This window comes from Diceros bicornis, chromosome 1 (genome assembly GCF_020826845.1).
Source record: "Diceros bicornis minor isolate mBicDic1 chromosome 1, mDicBic1.mat.cur, whole genome shotgun sequence".
Lineage (NCBI taxonomy): Eukaryota > Metazoa > Chordata > Mammalia > Perissodactyla > Rhinocerotidae > Diceros > Diceros bicornis.
Genome location: NC_080740.1, coordinates 4,832,289 through 4,857,763, shown reverse-complemented (window position 1 = coordinate 4,857,763; position 25,475 = coordinate 4,832,289). Strand labels below are relative to the sequence as shown.

General features: G+C 36.6%; 1 protein-coding gene across 3 annotated transcripts in view; it reads left to right on the top strand.

The window, feature by feature from the left end:
* CERT1 (ceramide transporter 1) overlaps positions 1-25,189 on the top strand; it is a 126,075-nt gene extending 100,886 nt beyond the window's left edge. For all 3 annotated transcript variants that reach the window (XM_058565035.1, XM_058564865.1, XM_058564943.1), the window contains 7 exons: positions 1,717-1,812; positions 4,967-5,099; positions 6,000-6,070; positions 8,528-8,656; positions 9,184-9,313; positions 10,231-10,367; positions 22,092-25,189. In XM_058565035.1, the coding sequence (XP_058421018.1) occupies positions 1,717-1,812; positions 4,967-5,099; positions 6,000-6,070; positions 8,528-8,656; positions 9,184-9,313; positions 10,231-10,358 (687 nt within the window). In that variant the 3' untranslated portion in view covers positions 10,359-10,367; positions 22,092-25,189. The remainder of the gene's footprint in view (positions 1-1,716; positions 1,813-4,966; positions 5,100-5,999; positions 6,071-8,527; positions 8,657-9,183; positions 9,314-10,230; positions 10,368-22,091) is intronic.
* Positions 25,190-25,475: the final 286 nt, after the last annotated feature.

The window sequence follows — 25,475 nt, the reverse complement described above, 5'->3', positions numbered from 1 at the left end:
TGTTAAGACAAAGGGCATGCACACTTTGAAGTTTTTTCATTTTTATTGCCAAACTGTTCATTAGAAAAGGTGAACCAGCTACACTCCCAGGTCAATTTTCTTTTGCTATACTGACACTGAATGTTTTAATTCAGTTAATTTTTGTCAATCTGGTAAACTAAAAGTGTTATTTTTACTTCTTGGCTGTTTGCATTTCTTTAGTGAATTGACTGTTCGTGTCCTTGGCCATTTTTCTTTTGGGTTAACAGTACAATGTTAATTTGTTATTAATAAATTATTCTATCCAACCAATCCCTCTATGACTCTCTGACTACACGTGTAACAGTAAACATAGTTGTATTCCTTTCACGTGGCGAAGAGGAAGAGGTCTGAGCTGTGTTTGACTTTTGTTCATTAGAATTTTGTTGTACCATCAGAGGGCAATTTTCTTTAAAAGTTCTGTATTAAAGTTAGAAAAATCTAATTAGATAGCCTCCTAAAATGGCATACTGAATGATTCAAATGTGAGGTGGAAGAAAAGGTTAGAATTGGAGTGCTGTCACCTCTTATTTCAAATTTGTTTTATCTCCATTTTTTTCATAGTTCATTTGGATTGAAGATGCTGTGTGTGTTAGCTCATCATTTTCAACTCTAGGTGCAAAAAAATGAAGAGCGTGGTTCCTGAAATTATGCTTAGTCTAATTAAAACTTGCAAACACTGTTAAAGCAGGTACAGCCTGCTTCAATGACTTTGATCTAGTCTTTTTTTTTTTTTTACATGATAGCAGATGTTTCTAGTAACATTTTTTCCTAGTGTATCAAATTTTAAGCCTAATGAAATGGTAAATTTGGCTTATATTTATTCTTGCCATCCAAATTAATGGTCTCATTTCCCACTTATTTTTGATATACAGAGTCATAACTGAAAACAGTAAACAGAGCAGATCATTAGGTTAGGTCTGAAGTGTCAGTATGGGCACAAATGCCCAAGTCCGTGCCCTTGTATAACACTGGCTACTTCATATGTCGTTGCAGTGAACAGAAAATTCATTACAGTGAGATTTACCTGTGTCACCTCTCTTCTTAACCTTAATGTTATTGCCTCAAGGAAGATGCCATAATGGATAAAGATTCCATGATGAAGGCTTTGCAGGGACGGTTATTTTACTGAATAAAAGGTGCACGAAGAGACCATCTAGTCCAGTGTTCCTATATGTAAGACTACATAGAGATTTAGAAAGTTGGCTAGACATCAAGATTTCCCTACAAAAAGATAACAAAAACTTTCATTACTTCACTGATAAACTCTTATCACGAATATAAGCCAACTCAAACCCCCATTTGATTCCAATTTTACCATTCATTCCATGAATTTATACTTTGAGACATCATGTCTGTAAGGAAGCGTTGTATGGTAAAGGAAGGAATATTTCTTTTTTTCCAGAAAGTGCTTATTTTGGTCACTTGATGCACATTAGGGAGGTATATGTAATTTGAGTGAAGCATCTTCCTTCCCCACATTTTTCCCTCCTGTCATTAACTTGAATATGATATCTGGAATGTGGACTAAACTCTTCAACACTATATAAAACCTACTAACCTTCGTGCCTTTTGGTTGCTCAGTTTCTAAGAACATCATTTCTGAACTGAAGTAAACTGAATACCATTCTGTTTTAGAGATTATGACAGAGCTGTTAATTGGATGTGGATTCTTATGGCTTTATTTTTCTTTTCAAGGTTGAAGAGATGGTGCAGAACCACATGACTTATTCGTTACAGGATGTAGGTGGAGATGCCAATTGGCAGCTGGTTGTAGAAGAAGGTGAAATGAAGGTAATTCCCAATGAAAGGTTATAGGTTCCTAATTGCAGCTCTTATGCAGTCACATTAGCATTACCATTGATAGAAATAAGGATAGCATTTTAAAATTACTTTTAAACAATTATTGTATATGATCAAAGAACCACCAGATATTGAGAAATAAAATGTGCTTTTGCTTCCCTGGTTTAGCTTTTACATAATTTCTTTATGATCAAAATATAAATCTATGCACAAACCATTCTGTTTTGCCTAGGCTGTGGAGAAAATAAAATTTGGAGGTTTAGATATGAGCAGGTCACAATTCAGTGATGACTCTCTGTTTGTATATTTCTCTTTATTTTTTTTTTACTTGTTTTTTTTCCTGGGGAAGAGTTGCCCTGAGCTAACATCTGTTGCCAGTCTTCCTCTTTTTGCTTGAGAAAGGTTCGCCCTGAGCTAACATCTGTGCCAGTCCTCCTCTATTTTGTATGTGGGTCGCCGCCATAGGGTGGCTTGATGATTGGTGTAGGTCTGTGCTCGGGATCCAAACCCACAGACCCAGGCCACCAAAGCAGAGCACACAGGGCTTAACCACTGCGCCACGGGGCCAGCACCTTTTGTTTTGTTAATATACTAAATATTGTGCTCAGATGTCACTTTCTTCCCCTCTTTGGTCTATACCTCACTTTTTGGCCTTTCTCTCACAGCATCTTTTTTTTTTTGTTTTCCACTGAGGAAGATTGGCCCTGGGCTAACATCTGTGCCCATCTTCCTTTGCTTTATATGTGGGACGCCTGCCACAGCATGGCTTGACAAGCGGTGCATAGGTCCACACCCAGGATCCGAATCCGTGAACCCTGGGCCACTGAAGTGCAGCGTGCAAACTCAACCACTACACCACTGGGCTGGCCCCTCACTGTGTCTTTTTTTGACATGTGGACATTGGTCAGCTAATCTTGCTCACATCCCTAAACACAAGAGACAGAGAATAAGAGCAAGGAACAAGAGGCTCAAAGGTGGATTAAACAGCAGCAGCAGCGCTGGATTTTGGACTACCTCACGCCTAGGGCACGATACTAAAGATAAAGAGATGTTTAGTAAGACTCCCTCCAAGCTGAAACTTTAGTTGGGGAAAGAAGATACTGATATTTAAAAGATACCATTCCTTGACTCCATTCGATAATGAATTGAATGAAGAGTGCAGATGAGTAGTGGAGAAAAATTGGAAAAGAAAGATCTCTGTGATTTGAAACAATTAGCTTGTTTTACGCTAAGGAGAAGCTTTTGAACTATGTCTGCAAATGGAAACAAGGTTGTGACAAAAGTGAGTTGAGGCTATTTTAGACAAGAAATATAACATGAGCAAAAACTTGAAAGCTTACGTCTTATTCAGGAGTTTTGTGTAGACTGTGTTGACTACTGTGAGATACAATACTAGTCACTAGAATTTCTACTCCTCCTAAATAGGGAACAAATTAAGAAATAAGAGGAGACAAGTAAATGAGATATCAAAATGTTAGTTATAATTCTGATAAGCTAATTGGAGAACATGGAGAGCAGCTGCCACAAGGTCTTGCCAACAAGTTAACCCAGAATTAAATATAATGTTTCTGACATAGCTGGATAATCACAGCCCTTCCCTACAAGAGCAAGCCCCAATAGCAGACCAGGATGCATGCTCCCTGCAGAAGAAGCAGTTGAGCCAAGCCTGCCTAGTCTGCCTTCTGTAGTCGCCATTCAGATAAGTTACTTTCTTCCCCCAGGAAGGAAATGAAGGGGTGAGGAGAAACCAGAGTGATAGTCTAGAAGAAGTCCCTCCATGTGGGATGAGAAGTGGGGAATAAGTGCTCCTACAAACCACAACTTCAGAGAGAGAAAAATTGGAGTTGGGTTATGGGGAGTATAAAATAACCCACTGAAGAGAATAGTCTGTTTTCTGTAACAGCAGGTTAGCCACTATATGCGAAGTACCATTTTAGGAGCATTAAGCTGATAAGGGAAGAAATTAGAAACAAGAAAACCACCTAAGAGAGTCAGGTAGAAGATGATGAAAGCCTGCCTAGAAGAGGTAACCAATGGTAGAAAAGTCAAGCTGTTGGATGTCTTATGAAGATTAGTAGTAAGCTGAATAGCTATGTGAAGTGTGAGGGAGGAATCAAAAGTCTCGAGTTTCCAGTTTGAGTGACTGGGAAAATTGCAGGCCCAATCACATGAATAAATAAGCATGTAGGGAAAGGTAGTTTGGTGAGAGAGATTGTAAAAGAGAAGCTCTGTGAACTGCCGCCCAGTGTCTGGCCCCACAGGCGTCCATAAATGGGGCTCTAATTCTCCCTGTGACAGCATGTGTATTTTTTTCCAAAAGAACTTATTACAGAGCTCTCTAAAGTAGCTAACCCTCTGTCATTTTGAAATAATTAATTTTACTCGATACTTTAGGTACACAACCTCAGTATCTAAAGCGAGATAGCAGGCCGGCCCCGTGGCTTGGTGGTTAAGTGTGCGTGCTCCGATGCTGGTGGCCCGGGTTCGGATCCCGGGTGCACACCGAGGCACCACTTCTCCGTCCATCCTGAGGCCGAGTCCCACATACAGCAACTAGAGGGATGTGCAGCTATGACATACAACTATCTACTGGGGCTTTGGGGGAAAAAATAAATAAATAAAATCTTTAAAGCGAGATAGCATAGATCTTTATGTCATTTTAGCTTTCAGTCGTTGGTTCAACAAATAACTGAGTGCCTGCTGTGTGTCAGATACTGTCCATATGCTGAGGGTACAGCACTGAACAAAGCTGTGTTCAATCAGTATCCCTGAGGAGAGGAGGTTCTAGCCACGCTTATTGGCCTTTTTAGCCATGTTGAACAGTCTTTGAGAATGTTCCGTTAATAATGTCTAATTTAAATTAATATATTTATTTTTTAACAACTCTCTCTAGTTATTTATCACATAGGCATATTTTTCATAGTTGACGTTTACCTCGGATTTGTAGTTTTAAATATTTTTTATGTGTTGTCTGTGTTAATAATTTGAAATTTTAACTTTCTTTTAGGAGAATATTTGTTCCATAAGTAGATTTTCATAAATAAAATTCTAAAAAGCAGCTAAATTTAAAAACATGCTTTCAAGTTTGTACTTTAGGGGTTTGATTTTTGTTTTTTAAGCAGGTTTTTAAATATGTCCTCTTTAGGTATATAGAAGAGAAGTAGAAGAAAACGGGATTGTTCTGGATCCTTTGAAAGCTACCCATGCAGTTAAAGGCGTCACAGGACACGAGGTCTGCAGTTACTTCTGGAATGTTGACGTTCGCAATGATTGGGAAAGTAAGCTGCCGTTACTAGTGTATTTTAATATAATTATTATTTTGAATTTAATACCAAATCCAACCTGGTTTTCTGCGTCTGATCTATAGTTTACAAGGTCATTGTAGAAAACATCTGGAGGAGCATATAGGGAACTGATGATACATTACATTTAAATAGAGCTTTTCACTGTATAAAATGCTTCTCAGTATATTATAGCATTTGATCCAATACCTCAATAATCTTGCATGATAGGTAGGTAATAAAGAAAAAATCAGATAGGTCAAGTGACTTGTCAGAGGCCACAGAACTAGCCAGTGGAAAAGCCAGAACTAAAATTAAAAGTTTCTGTTTTATCATCTACTCTTTAGACTGTTTTGTTTCCATGGTAAATCCTAGATGAATCCTGCTGTAGTTTCTTTACAGTTATTCTTGGTGTATGTGTGTGTGTGTATTTCCCATAGGCACCAAATTTCATGAATACAGATATTTCTGAACATCATAAGGTGTTTGTCAGTGGCAATTTGGCCTTCTTTTTTCATAAATATAGTCCCCTATCCTAGATAGAACAGTTTTTTCAGCTTCAGTAAATTAGGAATTATATGGAAGGGTCATAGTGTTGGGGAATAATTTGTGCCTGAGTAATGCAGTAGTGATTGGAATTGCTTTCTTGCTGTGGAAGCTAGATATTGGACCAAAGAAAATGAAGTTTCTTAGTGATTTGGTCTCACAGCCACCATCTAAAGCCCTAATAACTAAGTATTGACTACTTTCCATGTGGTCTTCACCTAGGTAGGGCAGAATCCTCTTTGTTTTACCACAGTGTCCATTTGTAATTGACTTTCAGTGTAAGTGAATTAATCACATTCTAGGAAAAGATAGTATATCTCTTTGGCTGCTAATATTTTCTCTTCATTTCAGCAACTATAGAAAACTTCCACGTGGTGGAAACATTAGCTGATAATGCAATCATCATTTATCAAACGCACAAGGTAAATATCTCCTCATCCCAAAAGGATTCCAGTGCAGTTCAAACTGAGACATGTAAATTCTCTAAAGTAAAATTTGGCAGGATGTTAAATGCCGCAAAAAATCCAAAGACTTTATTAATAATTCATAAATGTCGTGTATTTGAAAGGTGTATCAACTCATTTAAAGCAGAAATGGGTGCAGGCAAGAACCTGAGAAATACCCAGAAACAGTGTTTGATAAAGATCTGCAGTTAGTTATGCACACTTTAAGTCTAGAAAAGAAAATACCGCAATCTGTTTAAATATTTTTCTAGCATCTGGTTTCTATAGGAGATAAATGATAGTTGTCATATATGAAAGTGAATCATATCAAGTATGAAAGTTCCTGTGACAACAATAGTAAGGGGAATGGGAAGTATGCTGTTAGACTAGAAGATATGAAAGTGATCTAATTGGATTATCTGAGAGCAAGGGAAAATTGCTGAGCATGACTATTGGGAGGTTGGTCATACACCAGAGCACACAAAAACACTGTCATTTAAATTGGTTCCCTTTCCCTTCCTTTCTTCCTCTGCTAGTCTAGGTATTTAAAAATATAAAATTAACATTTCTCTCACCTTATTCTTCTCTGTTCTCCTTCTAAAAATTGCCAAATAATATAGTAAATAAAGAATAATATAAAATGAATTTAAATTTTGGAGAGATCCACTAAAAGCAATATTGTATGTTATATAAGAAATATAATGATTCAATAAATGCTTCATTTTTCTCTTTTTTAAATGATTTTTTAGCTGAATATATGAAAATATTTGAGGTTTGCTGTGTTGCTTGAGCTCAGTCTTGTCATCTGAGACATCGTATCTTATATCTAGTGACTGTGAGTTAGGCTTTATTTTATATGAGAGCTGCTCAAGAAATGTGTAATAGCAAAGATGCTATTTCAGCCTACAGATTTAGGGGGGGTCTAAGTGAAATCTAAAATTTAGTAGATGTTAAAATATCAATTAATTATCCTATAATTTGGAATTAAAATAAATAACGAATAATTTAGAATCAGAAGAATCTTATTATCTGAAGATAATTTGTCCTGGACAACAATCTGCTGAAAGTATTTCACTTGGTAAATAATAGATGGAGGGGAAGATTATATAGGTTGTGTTAGGATTACTTCTTGTAAAATAAAACTAAAAATTATTAAAATAATGTATCTTATATGTAACAAAATTTAAGTTACAGTTATAATTATTTGAATAAAGAAATTGCCCTGGGGCCGGCCCTGTGGCTTAGCGGTTAAGTGTGCACGCTCCGCTGCTGGCAGGCCGGGTTTGGATCCCGGGCGCGCACCGACGCACCCGCTTCTCCAGCCATGCTGAGGCCGTGTCCCACATACAGCAACTGGAAGGAAGTGCAACTATGACATACAACTATCTACTGGGGCTTTGGGGGAAATAAATAAATAAATAAAATTATTAAAAAAAAAACAATTGCCCTGGCATACTTTTTCCAGCAAAATCCAATAACGCTATGTAACATCTTTTTCTTTAAATTTGGCGTCTTTTAAATATGGTCTTAAAGAGGGCTGCTTTATCTCCTGATATTTAAGTTATTCTCATTCTTTAAATTTCTGTCTTATCATCATGCTTGTGGATTTGCATTTATTAGTTCTAATATGACCAAATTTTCATTTATTTTTCGCTTCACATAGATTTGCCCAACACTACTTGCATCAGCTTCATGAAATTTTCTGTCTTTGAAAGATGAGCCATTTCACTTTGCAAATGATTTGTGTGGTGTCAATGCTGAGTTGTTGGCTATTTATTATACTCAGCAATCAAGAAAGACACTGTGCATATTTTCTCTCATTTAAGTTTGTAGCCCAGTTTCAGAGACCTAGGTTCCCTGCCATTGCAACTGCGTATGTTGTTCCTTGCATATCATAAAGCTGAAAGATTCGATCTGGAATTCTTCCAGTGTGATTTTGATGTCAAAAGAGCAGTCTTCTTTCCCTAAAATCTTTGCTTTTAAGTCTCTGAACAATTTAAACAGAGGTTTAATACTATACCTAAAAGCAGGTACTGTGCTTACCAGCGGCTGTGGGAGGAGAGGTAACAGGGAGTAATTGCTTAATGGGTACAGAGTTTCTGTTTAGGGTGATAAAAAATTTTGGAAATAGATAGTGGTGGTGTTTACATAACATTGTGAATGTAACTAATGCCGAATTTTACACTTAAAAAATGGTTTAAATGGCAAATTTTATATTATATATAACCACAATTTTAAAAAAAGAAAAAAATCGAACATTATTCCTTTGGTATTGTTCTGCAAAGCCGTTAACTCAGTGTTCATAATTAATCCTTTGGTGGGTATTCTCAGATGCTTTCCGTTTAAAATTTGATGGATTTTACCTTTAACTAAGGCATTTATTGGTTTTACATTTGTTTCTCCGTTAGTTCCATATTACATATTATTCTTCCACAGAGAGTATGGCCTGCTTCTCAGCGAGATGTATTATATCTTTCTGCCATTCGAAAGATACCGGCCTTGACTGAAAATGACCCAGAAACTTGGATAGTTTGTAATTTTTCTGTGGATCACGACAGTGCTCCTGTAAGTACGCTGTATAGTGTATAGTTCTACAATATAAAGTTAAAGATACATTGCAGGGCAGAAGTGGTAAACACATACCACACACACAGATACTTGATTTGATAATGCTTCTTAAATTCTATTTTATGTTGGATTGGCTCCTTGGAGCAGTACAGCCCATGTGTTATCTGAGGGCAGCAGTCATGGCTGTGAACATCCCAGCAGGGCTGCTTACCTGTTCTCCTGAGCGTAGGTGAGACAGAGTTGAGTGGGTACCATATGGAGGCTGCTTCTCACAGTTGCCTCTCAAGCCATGATCAGTCTTTGCTTTCTACCGCGATTTAGTTCCATTTACTACTCAGGAGGAGAAATCATTCCTGGTGTCATATCAGCGTGGCGTGTGTTATGTATTGGTGCTTATAAGATTTTCTTAGAGATTTTGATGAGTTACAGTTGTAGTTAATGTAATGTAGAATTAGACTGGTAGAGATTACAAAATACTTGGTCTCTACTCTACTGGTGTTTTCTTTAATTTTTTGTTTTGACAGCTAAACAATCGATGTGTCCGTGCCAAAATAAATATTGCTATGATTTGTCAAACTTTGGTAAGCCCACCAGAGGGAAACCAGGAGATTAGCAGGGACAACATTCTATGCAAGATTACGTATGTAGCTAATGGTATGTATTTTGTTGTTTGTTTTTGCCACTTGGTAGTGTGGGTGTTCTGGTGATGATCTACATGATAGCTGACAGTCTGGACAAATGCCATTTACAAATGCCTGTTTAGTTTTTATCCTTTAGATTAGTAATTTTAATTTGGATAGATGTATATCAGAATTATCAGGAAGCTTTCAAAATACACATGCCTGAATTTCATCTAGAACTGCTATATCAGAATTTCTGAAGCTGGGGCTGGATAGGTAAATTTTAAAACTTCATCTCTAGATCACTATCACATATCCTTGGTTTTAAGAACCATTTTATTAGATATTTACCTAATAGGGTATATGTATAATTAGGAATATAAGCAACAATAGGAAATGAAATTAACAATTCTTTTTCTTATTGTCAGTCTTGTTAGTTTTCTAAGTCATTGCTCCCTAATCCTTATTAGTTGCTAGTTACGTATTTATTTCACATTGGCCTGCTACTAGACAGCCGTGTTCATCGCATAGTATTTGGTTCCTTACGCATTTCCCTGCGGTAGTTATGGGAGTCCCTCTAATCAAATACTCAAACCTCCTTCTTTATATAGGGCGATAACTATGTTTAAAGAGATAATTATGCTTAAGTTACTCTTTGATTATAGTAGAATTTGATGAATAAATCTGCCTTAAGTAACCTAAAAGTGTTGCTATACTAATTTTTGCATATAATGTAGGGAAGCAAGAACATTTTAGAAAGGTAATAGACGCTTTCTTATTTGCTATCTGTTCTTGTCTGGTGGTTAGTATTAAGGAATTAATGGTCAAGACTTTGAGGTGCTAACTGTTCCAACGTAAGGAATTTTTTAAAAGCGAAGAAACAAAGTGAGTGCTTCATATGTATTTGGAGAATTATATCTTAACAGGTTTTAATTTTCCTTTATCTTGCAGTGAACCCAGGAGGATGGGCACCAGCCTCAGTGTTAAGGGCAGTGGCAAAGCGAGAGTACCCAAAGTTTCTAAAACGTTTCACCTCTTACGTGCAAGAGAAAACTGCAGGAAAACCTATTTTGTTTTAGTATTAACAGGTACTGGAAAATACGTTATCCTTTTTTTTAAACTTTATTGGACTAATATGACTCTGCAGATATTAAAATTTAGTTAATTGTTGAAACTACTTTCTGTGTTTTATGATGTTCCAGATAGCGTTGTAGTTTTTATAGCCTTTGAATTCTGTTTTTTCATTTGTTTCTTCTTATACTAGATAATACCTGCTTATTTGAAGAAATTTCAACATTATAGAACTATAAAATTTCAGAAGTACAAATTCTCTTTATTTCTCCCTTCCCAGAAATTACTGTTGGGTTTGTTGTATATTCTTCTAGACTTTTATATGTATGTACAGACATATTCTTGATCGTTTTTTTTTATTGATGTTTTAATGGTTTCTAACATTGTGAAATTTTTAGTTGTACATTTTTGTTTGTCCATCACCATATATATGACTCCCTTCACCCCTTGTGCCCACCCCCCACCCCCACTGCCCCTGGTAACCACAGTCCAGTTTTCTCTGTCCATATGTTGGTTTATATTCCACATATGAGTGAGATCATACAGTGTTTGTCTTTCTCCGTCTGGCTTACTTCACTTAACATAATACCCTCCAGGCCCATCCATGTTGTTGCAAATGGGACGATTTTGTCTTTTTTTATGGCTGAGTAGTATTCCATTGTATATATATACCACATTTTCTTGATCAAATCCTCAGTCGAGGGACACTTAGGTTGCTTCCACTTCTTGGCTATGGTGAATAATGCTGCAATGAACATAGGGGTGCATAAGCCTCTTTGGATTGTTGATTTCAGGTGCATTGGATAGATTCCCAGTAGTGGGATGGCTGGATCATAGAGTATTTCTATTTTTAATTCTTTGAGGAATCTCCATACCGTTTTCCCTAGAGGCTGCACCAGTTTGCATTCCCACCAGCTGTGTATGAGGGTTCCTGTTTCTCCACATCCTCTCCAACGTTTGTTGTTTTTTGTCTTGGTGATTATAGCCATTCTAATGGGCGTGAGGTGATACCTTAGTGTTGTTTTGATTTGCATTTCCCTGATGATTAATGATGTTGAACATCTTTTCATGTGCCTATTGGCCATCTGTATATCTTCTTTGGAGAAGTGTGTGTTCATTTCCTCTGCCCATGTTTTGATCGAGTTGTTTGTTTTTTTGTTGTTCAGTTGTGTGAGTTCTTTATATATTATGGGGATCAACCCCTTGTCAGATGTATGTTTTGTAGATATTCTCCCCCAGCTGGTGGGTTGTCTGTTCATCTTGATTCTGGTTTCGTTTGTCTTGTAGAAGCTCTTTAATCTGATAAAGACCCACTTGTTTATTTTTTCTTCAGTTTCCCTAGTCTGGGTAGGCATGTCATCTGAAAAGATTCCTTTATGACCAGTGTCAAATAGTGTGTTGCCTGTATTTTCTTCTATGAGTTTTATAGTTTCAGGTCTCACCTTCAGGTCTTTGATCCATTTTGAGTTAATTTTTGTGAATGGTGATAGAAGATGGTCCACTTTCATTCTTTTGCTAGTGGCTGTCCAGTTTTCCCGACACCATTTATTGAAGAGACTTTCCTTTCTCCATTGTATGTTCTTAGCTCCTCTCTCGAAAATTAGCTGTCCGTATATGTGTGGTTTTATTTCTGGGCTTTCAATTCTGTTCCATTGATCTGTGTGTCTGTTTTTGTACCAGTACCACGCTGTTTTGATTACTATTGCTTTGTAGTATGTTTTGAAGTCAGGGATTGTGATGCCTCCTGCTTTGTTCTTTTTCTTTAGGATTTCTTTAGCTATTCAGGGTCTTTTGTTGCCCCATATAAATTTTAGTGTTCTTTTTTCTATTTCCGTGAAGAATGTCATTGGGATTCTGATTGGGATTGCATTGAATCTGTAGATTGCTTTAGGTAATATAGACATTTTAGCTATGTTTATTCTTCCAATCCACGTGCATGGGTTCCATTTCTTTATGTCACCATCAATTTCTTTCAATAACGTCTTGTAGTTCTCATTGTATAGGTCATTCACCTCCTTGGTAAGATTTATTCCTAGGTATTTTATTCTTTTTGATGCAATTGTAAATGGTATTATCTTTTTGAGCTCTCTTTCTGTTAGTTCATTATTAGCATACAGAAATGCAACTGATTTTTGTAGATTGATTTTGTACCCTGCAACTTTGCTGTAGTTGTTGATTATTTCTAATAGTTTTCCAACAGATTCTTTAGGGTTTTCTGTATATAAAATCATGTCATCCGCAAATAGTGAGAGTTTCACTTCTTCGTTACCTATTTGGATTCCTTTTATTCCTTTTTCTTGCCTAATTGCTCTGGCCAAAACCTCCAGTACTATGTTGAACAGGAATGGTGAGAGTGGGTAGCCCTGCCTCGTTCCTGTTCTCAGAGGAATGGCTTTCAGTCCTTCCCCGTTGAGTATGATGTTGGCTGTGGGTTTGTCATAAATAGCCTTTATTATATTGAGGTATTTTCCTTCTATTCCCATTTTGTTGAGAGTTTTTATCATAAATCGATGTTGTATCTTGTCAAATGCCGTCTCTGCGTCTATTGAGATGACCATGTGGTTTTTATTCTGTTTTGTTGATGTGATGTATCACATTGATTGATTTGCGGATGTTGAACCATCCCTGCGTCCCTGGTATAAATCCCACTTGATCATGGTGTATGATCTTTTTAATGTATTGCTGTATTCGGTTTGCCAATATTTTGTTGAGGATTTTTGCATCTATGTTCATCAGCGATATTGGCCTGTAATTTTCTTTCTTTGTATTGTCTTTGTCTGGTTTTGGTATCAGGGTGATGTTGGCCTCGTAGAATGATTTAGGAAGTGTTCCATCTTCCTCTATTTTTTGGAATAGTTTGAGAAGGATGGGTATTAAATCTTCTTTGAATGTTTGGTAAAATTCACTGGAGAAGCCATCTGGTCCTGGACTTGTATTTTTTGGGAGGTTTTTGATTACTATTTCAATCTCTTTACTTGTGATTGGTCTATTCAGATTCTCCATTTCTTCTTGGTTCAGTTTTGGGAGGTTGTATGAGTCTAAGAATTTATCCATTTCTTCTAGATTGTCCAATTTGTTGGCATATAATTTCTCATAGTATTCTCTTGTAATCCTCTGTATTTCCGTGGTATCCATTGTAATTTCTCCTCTTTCATTTCTGATTTTATTTACTTGAGCCTTTTCTCTTTTTTTCTCAGTAAGCCTGGCTAGGAGTTTGTCGATTTTGTTTATCTTCTCAAGGAACCAACTCTTTGTTTCATTAATCCTTTCTCCTGTTTTTTTGGTCTCAATTTCATTTATTTCTGCTCTGATTTTTATTATTTCTCTCCTTCTGCTGACTTTGGGCTTTGTTTGTTGTTCTTTTTCTAGTTCTGTTAGGTGTAATTTAAGGTTGCTTATTTGGGCTTTTTCTTGTTTGTTAAGGTGGGCTTGTATGGCTATGAGTTTCCCTCTCAGCACCACTTTTGCTGCATCCCATATGATTTGGTATGGCATATTTTCATTTTCGTTTGCTTCCAAATAGTTTTTGATTTCTCCTTTAATTTCATCAATGATCCATTAGTTGTTCAGTAGCATGTTGTTTAATCTCCACATTTTTGTCACTTTCCCAGTTTGTTTTTCATGGTTCATTTCCAGTTTCATAGCATTATGATCTGAAAAGATGCTTGTTATGATTTCAGTCTTCTTGAATTTATTGAGTCTTGCTTTGTTTCCCAACATATGGTCTGTCCTTGAGAATGTTCCATGCGTGCTTGAGAAGAATGTGTAGTCAGCTGTTTTTGGATGGAGTGCTCTGTGTATGTCTACTAGGTCCATCTCATCCAGTTTTTCATTTAAGTCTACTATTTCTTTATTGACTTTTTGTCCGGATGATCTATCCATTGATGTAAGTGGGGTATTAAGATCCCCTGCTATTATTGTGTTGTTGTTGATTTCTCCTTTTAGGTTTGTTAATAGTTGCTTTATGTACATTGGTGCTCCTATGTTGGGTTCATATATATTTATAAGTGATATGTCTTCTTGGTGGAGTGTCCCTTTTAGCATTATGTATTTCCCTTCTTTGTCTTTCTTAACCTGTTTTATCTTTTTTTTTTTTTTTTTTGATTTTTATTGATATTTTAATGGTTTATAACATTGTGAAATTTTGGGTTGTACATTTTTGTTTGTCCATCACCCCATATATGACTCCCTTCACCCCTTGTGCCCACCCCCCACCCCCACTTCCCGGGTAACCACAGTCCAGTTTTCTCTGTCCATGTGTTGGTTTATATTCCACATATGAGTGAGATCATACAGTGTTTGTCTTTCTCTTTCTGGCTTATTTCACTTAACATAATATGCTCCAGGCCCATCCATGTTGTTGCAAATGGGACGATTTTGTCTTTTTTTATGGCTGAGTAGTATTCCATTGTATATATATACCACATTTTCTTAATCCAATCGTCAGTCGAGGGACACTTAGGTTGCTTCCACTTCTTGGCTATGGTGAATAATGCTGCAATGAACATAGGGGTGCATAAGCCTCTTTGGATTGTTGATTTCAGGTGCGTTGGATAGATTCCCAGTAGTGGGATGGCTGGATCATAGGGCATCTCTATTTTTAATTCTTTGAGGAATCTCCATACCGTTTTCCATAGAGGCTGCACCAATTTGCATTCCCACCAGCTGTGTATGAGGGTTCCTGTTTCTCCACATCCTCTCCAACATTTGTTGTTTTTTGTCTTGGTGATTATAGCCATTCTAACAGGCGTGAGGTGGTATCTTAGTGTTGTTTTGATTTGCATTTCCCTGATGATTAGTGATGTTGAGCATCTTTTCATGTGCCTATTGGCCATCTGTATATCTTCCTTGGAGAAGTGTCTGTTCATTTCCTCTGCCCATTTTTTGATCGAGTTGTTTGTTTTTTTGTTGTTCAATTGTGTGAGTTCTTTATATATTATGGAGATCAACCCCTTGTCAGATGTATGTTTTGCAGATATTCTCTCCCAGCTGGTTGGTTGTTTGTTCATCTTGATTCTGATTTCATTTGTCTTATAAAAGCTCTTTAGTCTGATAAAGTCCCACTTGTTTATTTTTTCTTTAGTTTCCCTAGTCTGGGTAGGCATGTCATCCGAAAAGATTCCTTTAAACCCAATGTCAAATAGTGTGTTGCCTATATTTTCTTCTATGAGTTTTATAGTTTCAGGTCTCACCTTCAGGTCTTTGATCCATTTTGAGTTAATTTTTGTGAATGGCGATAGCACATGGTCCACTTTCATTCTTTTGCATGTGGATGTCCAGTTTTCCCAACACCATTTATTGAAGAGACTTTCCTTTCTCCATTGCATGTCCTTAGCACCTTTGTCGAAAATTAGCTGTCCGTATATGTGTGGTTTTATTTCTGGGCTTTCAATTCTGTTCCATTGATCTGTGTGTCTGTTTTTGTACCAGTACCATGCTGTTTTGATTACTATTGCTTTGTAGTATGTTTTGAAGTCAGGAATTGTGATGCCTCCTGCTTTGTTCTTTTTCTTTAGGATTTCTTTAGCTATTCGGGGTCTTTTGTTGCCCCATATAAATTTTAGTATTCTTTTTTCTATTTCTGTGAAGAATGTCATTGGGATTCTGATTGGGATTGCATTGAATCTGTAGATTGCTTTAGGTAATATAGACATTTTAACTATGTTTATTCTTCCAATCCACGTGCATGGGATATCTTTCCATTTCTTTATGTCATCGTAGATTTCCCTCAATAATGTCTTGTAGTTCTCATTGTATAGGTCCTTCACCTCCTTGGTAAGATTTATTCCTAGGTATTTTATTCTTTTTGATGCAATTGTAAATGGTATTATCTTTTTGAGCTCTCTTTCTGTTAGTTCATTATTAGCATATAGAAATGCAACTGATTTTTGTAGATTGATTTTGTACCCTGCAACTTTGCTGTAGTTGTTGATTGTTTCTAACAGTTTTCCAACAGATTCTTTAGGGTTTTCTATATATACAATCATGTCATCCGCAAATAGTGAGAGTTTCACTTCTTCGTTACCTATTTGGATTCCTTTTATTCCTTTTTCTTGCCTAATTGCTCTGGCCAAAACCTCCAGTACTATGTTGAACAGGAGTGGTGAGAGTGGGCAACCCTGCCTCGTTCCTGTTCTCAGAGGAATGGCCTTCAGTCTTTCCCCGTTGAGTATGATGTTAGCTGTGGGTTTGTCATATATGGCCTTTATTATGTTGAGGTACTTTCCTTCTATTCCCATTTTATTGAGAGTTTTTATCATAAATGGATGTTGTATCTTGTCAAATGCCTTCTCTGCGTCTATTGAGATGATCATGTGGTTTTTATTCTTTGTTTTGTTGATGTGATGTATCACGTTGATTGATTTGCGGATGTTGAACCATCCCTGCGTCTCTGGTATAAATCCCACTTGATCATGGTGTATGATCTTTTTAATATATTGTTGTATTCGGTTTGCCAATATTTTGTTGAGGATTTTTGCATCAATGTTCATCAGCGATATTGGCCTGTAATTTTCTTTCTTTGTATTGTCTTTGTCTGGTTTCGGTATCAGGGTGATGTTGGCCTCATAGAATGATTCAGGAAGTGTTCCATCTTCCTCTATTTTTTGGAATAGTTTGAGGAGGATGGGTATTAAATCTTCTTTGAATGTTTGTTAAAATTCACTGGAGAAGCCATCTGGTCCTGGACTTTTATTTTTTGGGAGGTTTTTGATTACTATTTCAATCTCTTTACTTGTGATTGGTCTATTCAGATTCTCCATTTCTTCTTGGTTCAATTTTGGGAGGTTGTATAAGTCTAAGAATTTATCCATTTCTTCTAGATTGTCCAATTTGTTGGCATATGATTTCTCATAGTATTCTCTTATAATCCTCTGTATTTCCATGGTATCCGTTGTAATTTCTCCTCTTTCATTTCTAATTTTATTTACTTGAGCCTTTTCTCTTTTTTTCTTAGTTAGCCTGGCTAAGGGTTTGTCTATTTTGTTTATCTTCTCGAAGAACCAACTCTTTGTTTCATTAATCCTTTCTACTGTTTTTTTGGTCTCAATATCATTTATTTCTGCTCTGATTTTTATTATTTCTCTCCTTCTGCTGGCTTTGGGCTTTGTTTGTTCTTCTTTTTCTAGTTCTGTTAGGTGTAATTTAAGGTTGCCTATTAGGGCTTTTTCTTGTTTGTTAAGGTGGGCTTGTATCGCTATGAGTTTCCCTCTCAGGACCGCTTTTGCTGCGTCCCATATGGTTTGATATGGCATGTTATCATTTTCGTTTGTTTCCAGATAGTTTTTGATTTCTCCTTTAATTTCATCAATGATCCATTGGTTGTTCAGTAGCATGTTGTTTTATCTTGAAGTCTACTTTGTCTGATATGAGTATGGCAACACCTGCTTTCTTTTGTTTGCCATTAACTTGGAGTATTGTCTTCCATCCTTTCACTCTGAGCCTGTGCTTGTCTTTAGAGCTGAGATGTGTTTCCTGGAGGCAGCATATTGTTGGGTCTTGCTTTTTAATCCATCCTGCCACTCTGTATCTTTTGATTGGCGAGTTCAATCCATTGACATTTAGGGTAATTATTGATATATGAGGGCTTAATGTTGCTGTTTTGACACTTATTTTCTGGTTCTTTTGCATTTCCTTTGTTTCTTGTCCCATTTGTTTTGGACTGCCACTTCAGTTTGGTTGTTCTGTCTTATGACTCTTCTAGTTTTCTCTTTGTTTATCAGATGTGATTTTGTTTTGATTATTTGTTTAGTGATTACCTTGAGGTTTGTGTAAAAAATCTTGTGTATGAGATAGTACATTATCTGATGGCCTCCTGTTTTCTTATACTAAGTCAATTCAATCACTTTCCTCTTCCCCTTCTAAGTCGTTCTTGTTATACCTTATTCTATCTTGTGTTGTGGCTGTGTGTTTACAGTGATGAGGTTAAATTTATTTTTGGTGAATTCCTTCCTTTGATCTTTGATTTTAGTATTTAAGTGGTTGCTAACCTATTCCGGTAAAGATCTACTATTTTTCTGAGTTTATCTACCAATTTTTCTCCTTGCTCCAAGCTCTGTATTCCCTTTCTCTTCTTTTTTTCAGGCCTGAGGGCCTTCTTGAGTATTTCTTGTAGTGGGGGTCTCGAGGCCATGAACTCCCTTAGCTTTTGTTTATCTGGGAGACTTACTATTTCTCCATCATATTTGAAGGATATTTTTGCTGGATAAGTATTCTTGGCTGAAAGTTTTTGTCTTTTAGTTATTTTGAATATATCATTCCAGTCTCTTCTAGCCTGTAAAGTTTCTGTTGAGAAATCCACTGAGAGCCTGATGGGAGTTCCTTTGTACATTATTTTTTGTTTTTGTCTAGCTGCCCTTAATATTGTTTCTTTGTCATTGACTCTGGCTAGCCTTACCACTAGGTGTCGTGGAGAGTGCCTTTGCCTGTTGACATATTTAGGTGACCTTGATTGTTTTAAAAAATGTTTACTCCATATTTATTGCTTTGCAGCTTGCTTTTTCTCCTTAACAATATATCTGGACCATTATTGCATATAAAGATATGAGAAGTATAAAACCATCTCATTCTTTTAACATCTGTTACATAAATTGCAGAATTCATTAACCAGTCCCATGTTAATGTCTGGATTGGTTCCATATTTTTACTGTCAAATAATGCTACATTGAACATCTTTGTGCAAGGAACTGGAATCTTTCATTTTTTTTAAATGAGTGATAGGTTAACATGGCTCAGAAGTCAAAAGTATGAAAAGATAAACAGTGAAATTTATCCCCTGCCCCCTAGTTGCCCAGTTTTGCCCCCACACACAAGTGTGTAACTGCTGATACTAGTTTCTTGTGTATCTTTTCAGAGATTTATTTTTTATTCCTAAATAAGTAAATACATGTATATTCCTCTCACACATATACAGTTTTTGTTGTTGAAGAAAAGGTAGCATACTGTACACACTGATCTGGTTATTTTTTTTGCACTTTATCTTGAAGGTCTTTCCATATCCATGCAGAGCTTCTTCATTCTTTTTTATGGCTATATAGTTACCACACTGTATGGATGTACATAATTTATCTAACCAGTCCTCCATCTGTAGATATTAAAGTTGTTTCTAGTTTTTGCTAGAACCAACAGTGTTGCAGTTATATCCATATGTCATTTTGCCCCTGCAAGTTTATATGTGGGATAAATTACTAGATGTGACACTGCTGGCACTTCTGGGGCATTTGTGCATTTATAATTTGGGTATTGCCCTCCATAGAGGCTGTATGAATGGACCATCTCACCAGCAATAATGTGTTGGAATGCCTGTTTCACTGTACCCTCTCACGCAATGTGTGAAATACAACTTTGTGATTTTTTTCCAACTTGATAGGTGAAAAATACTCTACCAGTGTAGTTTTAATTGTATTCTCTTATTATGAATGAGTTCGACCATCTTTTGGTCCATCTGAGAACCGTTTGTATAATTCTATTTCTTTGAACTCTCAGTGTGTGTTAACATTAAAATTTTTAATAGATATTACCAAAGTATAATTCACAAGCAGGAAATATATGTGAACATCCTCTCGCTCTCACCTGCATTGAATGATAAGTCATTGGCTGAGTAATTTATATTCTTGAGTCAATTTCTTTAGATAAAAATAATATAGTCAATAACCATATAATGACGGATGTTTTTAATCAAGTCTGGTTTCTGATGCTGTTTTTGGTCTTTCTTTAAAAAAACAAAATAAAAACCCAAAGGCTAAATTGATTGTCAGATATAACAAGGGTTATTGCATTGATGTCCGAGATATTTAGCTTTTCCCAGGAAAAGGTTACCTGTTCTGGTCTTACTATCTGAATGGTTAGTGTTTGGGGTACAGCCTGACCTCTGAGGGATTCTCTCTCTTCACACGTAAGTGCACTGTAGAAATGCTCTATTTTTAGAATATCTTGTACTTTAGAATTGTTTTGACTAGATCTGGACACGTACTTATTGATCCTGTCTTTGCACTGTATTTTTCAAATAAACCAGAAACCTAATGCCACATGATGGCAGCAGGCTTATCACCTGGCTTAGCTGTGTGTCTCCCCACGGCCTGAAGATTTCTAGAGTTGCTGTTTGCTCTAATCAAGACCAGGCACACAGCTGTATCAGCTTTCTCTCTTCTTCACCTCCACCCCAGCCTTGCTAAGCAGGGCAGAAAATATAACCATGTATTAAGCAAAAGAAATCATAATGCAGTTGTATATAGAACATGCCCTCATGTTTGAGAAGAAAAATAATTTTCTTAAACATTTGAAAAATACATGCTAGCATATTAACAGCATTTTCCCCTAAACTGGTGGATTTGAGCACTATTTTATTAACTGACTGTATGTGTGTCTGCGCGTGTGCATGCAAGCACACGCATCCTTCTTTTGCGTACCTAGAAAAGAAAGAGTTGAAAACCTGTGAAAAAAGTTTATGTCAGGGGAAGGCGGTAGCATTGTTTGTGGACGTGTGTGTAAAGACAGAACTGAAAAGACTCCCTGGCCTAAACTCAGCTCTGGCCTTGAGTCCAGGTTGAGCTTCTCTCTGGCAAAGGACCAAATTCAAAACAACATCTGGTGAAAATCTTTGTTTACCTAATGTAATATTTGTTTACCTAATGTAATATTTGTTTCCTAGTAATTTTGGAAGATGTATGTATGAAGTGGATCCTAGCATTGACACCTGAGGAGAGCTAACATTCTTAATCTTGGTGACAGAGAAATATAACTTTGAGTAGTGTGTATCATCTTTAGGGAAACTCCATAAAGAGTTAATGAGGTCCCAAGATATTTAAAATTCTTAGTCAGAACTCTTAAACTGGGCCAGCCCCGTGGCTTAGTGGTTAAGTGCACGCACTCCACTGCTGGTGGCCCGGGTTCGGATCCCAGTCATGCACCGACACACCGCTTCTCCGGCCATGCTGAGGCCGCGTCCCACATACAGCAACTAGAAGGATGTGCAGCTATGACATACAACTATCTACTGGGGCTTTGGGGGAAAAAAAATAAATAAAATTATTTTTTAAAAAACTCTTAAACTTTTGACAAGGTCTGAGCATGTTTGTTTCTTAAGGTAAAGCAGACTTCTTTTCCATAGTCTAAATACATTTTTAAAATTCGTAATGAATGGCATTGTAGAGTATAATTTTTATTGAAGACTAAGAAGGAAATGGCAGTTCATGGGGTACAAATCCAGAGACCTCCATTTGAGTCCCTCTTTGCTTACCTGTACACATTGCCCTTTTTAATTTTTTCTAACTTTGAAAAGATCCCTCATGGGGCCGGCCTGGTATCATAGTGGTTAAGTTCACATGCTCTGCTTTGGCCAGCCAAGGATTAGCAAGTTCAGATCCCGGGCATGGACCTACGCCCTGCTCATCAAGCCATGCTGTGGCGGCGTCCCACAAATAAAGTAGAGGAAAATGGGCGTTAGCCCAGGGCCAATCTTCCTCAGCAAAAATTTTAGCTCAGGGTTAATCTTCCCCAAACAAACAAACAAAAAAAAAAAGGATTCCTCATACCTTCTATTCCTTGCCAATGGGTAAGTTTCAAATATGTAAGATGAATAATTTTACATTTCTTAAAGGTGAAAATCCTTAAAATATAAATTTTAGAAGAGGTTCTCTGGATTCCATGAATTCAGAGGGTAGAAGGAATCTGTTCTGATAGTCTTGCAGCTGTTAGTAATAATATATTGCTGAATTGTTTACTTCTCGTTCTCTTTTCTACAGTGACTGAAGCAAGGCTGTGTGACATTCCATGTTGGAGGAAAAAGTAAAAAACAAAATTGAATGCTCTAAGCTGGAACATAGGATCTATAGCCTTGTCTATGGCCCAACACCTTGGCCTTGTGTACACGAAGGAAGAAGTATTGCAATAGCAAAGCCGAACGTCTAACACTAGCTGTCTCCTGCTAGATCTCCTCGCTCAGCATTTACCTATAAATACATGTACAATGACATGTATATGGCTATATTTTTATTTGCTTGCTCCTAGAAGAGAAAAAAATCAACTTTGAATCACAACTAGGAATTGATGCTTTAATTTTTGGAAACTTTTTCAGAATTTTTAATTTACTGTGGTCAGGCCTAAGATCCTCAGTTGTATCAGGTTTTGTGCACAAAAGAAAAGCACAAAAGTTGAACGCACATGGGGCCTGTGCTTTCTGTGCACCAAATATCTGGATGGGGGTCTTTTTTCAGGCCTACAGTCAAATATGTGTCCTGAATTTTTTGACTTTTTTGCTTTGTATAATCATAGAATTCATTGCTGCTGATTTCTCTACTGATTGGTGTTGTCGTGTAAAGTGTCTCAGTGACAGGGCTGTCCATCACCTGCGAGTTTGCCTTTTCTATAGTCTTACTCCGATGAAGAGCCTTGGTTCTGATGGAGAAAGAGTGAAAAGCTGTATTTTTTCCCCAGATATCTTTACATTTCTGTTGTCTTTTTAGTTGTGTACTGTGTACTACAGATTCTTTTCAGTTTGTTACAAACACAATTTAGTAATTCCTTAATTGGTTTTGCCTGCCTCCAAACAGAAACATCTGTACACATCTTGTGGGTATAAATTACTTTCTGGTAAAATGGTTAGGATAAAATGAGCTCATATGTTCCTGAAATTTATAAGAGGACATATGGTATTACTTGTTAAAGCAAATCAAACTGTTTGACATTTGAGTCAATATTTCTAGTATTCATAACAGGTACGTTCGTTAGTTCTTCTCATTTGGGTCAGTTTAAAAGCTATGTTGTAAGATATGCATAGAAAATGTGACCAGTGCACCTGTGTCCCTCTTTATCAGAAACTGCAGCAGAGCAGTAAAGGATTCCATGTGATTCAAACTGAAATTCTTTCTTTAGTTGCATTAAGAACTTAAATGTAAAATACCTTTTCTAGTTTTAGGCCTCTGTGAAAAACCTTGAAGCGTGGAGCTGAGGTAAGAAATGGTACTCATTGAAGTAGAAATGACTGCCCTCTTAAAAATCTTCGTTTTGTTTATACACATATGTGCTTACAGAAATCAGAGGCATTTGGTAGACACTTTGCTGACTTGCACATCTCTGTAGAAACACAGAAATCAGATGAATTTTGTAAAGCAGAAAGTCATGTCACATGGACCATGTCCTGTATATATTTCACACATGGTAATGGGGTCTTAATGATAAATGCAAGGTGATAATTTAATGATGGGATTAGTCTGATCACTTGTGCACAATCCTGGAAGTGAATTACTTGCATCAGATATAGTGGTATTTATTATTCTGTACAGAGAGAAAAATACGTATAAAACATATGCTTACATTACATGCACGCAGATTTCATGCTCCATAAATCTTTTCTATTTTTTAATTTGCCGTTCTCTAAATGATGTGCATGGAATATGCCTTATTTCAGAAAAATGCTGTTCATAATTTGACTACATGGAGAAGTGCCTATATGGTGGTAATGCTAGTAAGGCAAATAAGACAAATTATCATATCAGTTTACTACATCACCAGTTAACATTTTATATTGTGACGTTTAAAAAAGAAAAGTTTATACCTCAAATGTGTACTTTATTTTACAATCAGCTGTGGCGTTGGGATGGGAGTATGGGAGGGTTGGGAGAGGAAGGTTTGTTTACCATAGCCGCTGTGAGAGGAATCTTCAAAAAAATTCTCTATGCCCACTATAAATGTTTCTCTGTTTGCCGTTTCTGGTAACTATCATGAACACAGACAAGTAACTTTCATAACTGAATTGGATAGCTTTATTTTACAAAGATATGGAAAGTTTACAAAGCAGTATCTAAATCTAATTATCATAAGTTTCATTTGCACTAAATGTTAATGATAGACTTTTGCAATTGTGTAAATAAAATGATTACACTAAAAATATTTGTATTAAAAAAGAAAAGAAAAAGATGCGTTTTACCTTTAGATAACTGCACTGGTACTTCACTGAAGTTAATTCCGTCCAACCAGGGTTAGAAATGAGTTGGGGAATATGAAAAGAGTTTAAAAGAGGTCAGATTTGGAGAGGTACTAGCCATTTAGACAATATCCAGACCCTCTAGAATTATTTCCATATGGCTAATTCCTGTATACAAATATACACAATGCTTTCTCATCCACGGTTATTTCCTATTTCTCTTCCCTAAGCAAAAAAAAAAAAAATGCTATGCTTTCACTCTCTTGTCTTCTCAGTTACTCTTTTGTACTGTGATGGAAACTTGAAAAATACTGGTGATGAGGGGTTTTGTCCCTGAGTGCCCACTGTACAGTTCAAGAGAGCACAGTATTTCACTTGGAGTTCAGGACTCCTGATGTGGAGGTGGAGCGTGATCCTAGCAGCTCCTGGTTTGGGATCGCCCTAGGGACAGCCAGACCAAGGAGGGGGTGGCTGGGAGCGAGGTGTAAGAATACAGAATAAGGAAAGGAGGAATGCGTTCCTATTTGTTCCGTTCCATCAGCTCACGTGTACACCTGTACAACATCAGTGTCAGTTGCTATTGAGAAAACTTTAGTTGGGCTGAGCTGGTTCTCCTGTGAAATTGTGCTGGTTATCTTTAAGCTTATCAGTTTTTGTCCAATTAAACACTTTCACCAGTATTTAGTCCAAGTTGTACAGACGATGTATTTGGATTATTGTCATTGTTCATCTATGAACTCAACACATAATCATTTTAAAGTACCCTGGGAGTGTGTAGAGTGTAACTCTTCTATAATAGCTTTATGATCCTGATGATGTTTTTAAAAAATAATAAAGTTGGATCTTCCATGTTACAATCACAAAATTAAAACCAGTATTTAAAAATGGAAAAGTATTAAAATATTATGGACTACTGTACTTGCTTGATTGTTTTCCTTAACCCCAAGATACTGCACTACAAATTCTCTGAGTAGTTAAGAGCGTGAAGTACTCTGGTTCAGTGTTCTTCAAACTATAGGTTGTAACCCAGTTAGGGATCAAGAAAACTAATGAGTTTCTGCCTGAATTTTTTTTTAACAAAATAGAACAGAATGGTATAGATCAAGTACATAGTGTGTAATAAACATAAATATTTTTGTCTTTTTTCATATGTGTACATATACATGTGTGTAGTGGATTACAATTTAAAATGAATTTCTTACTA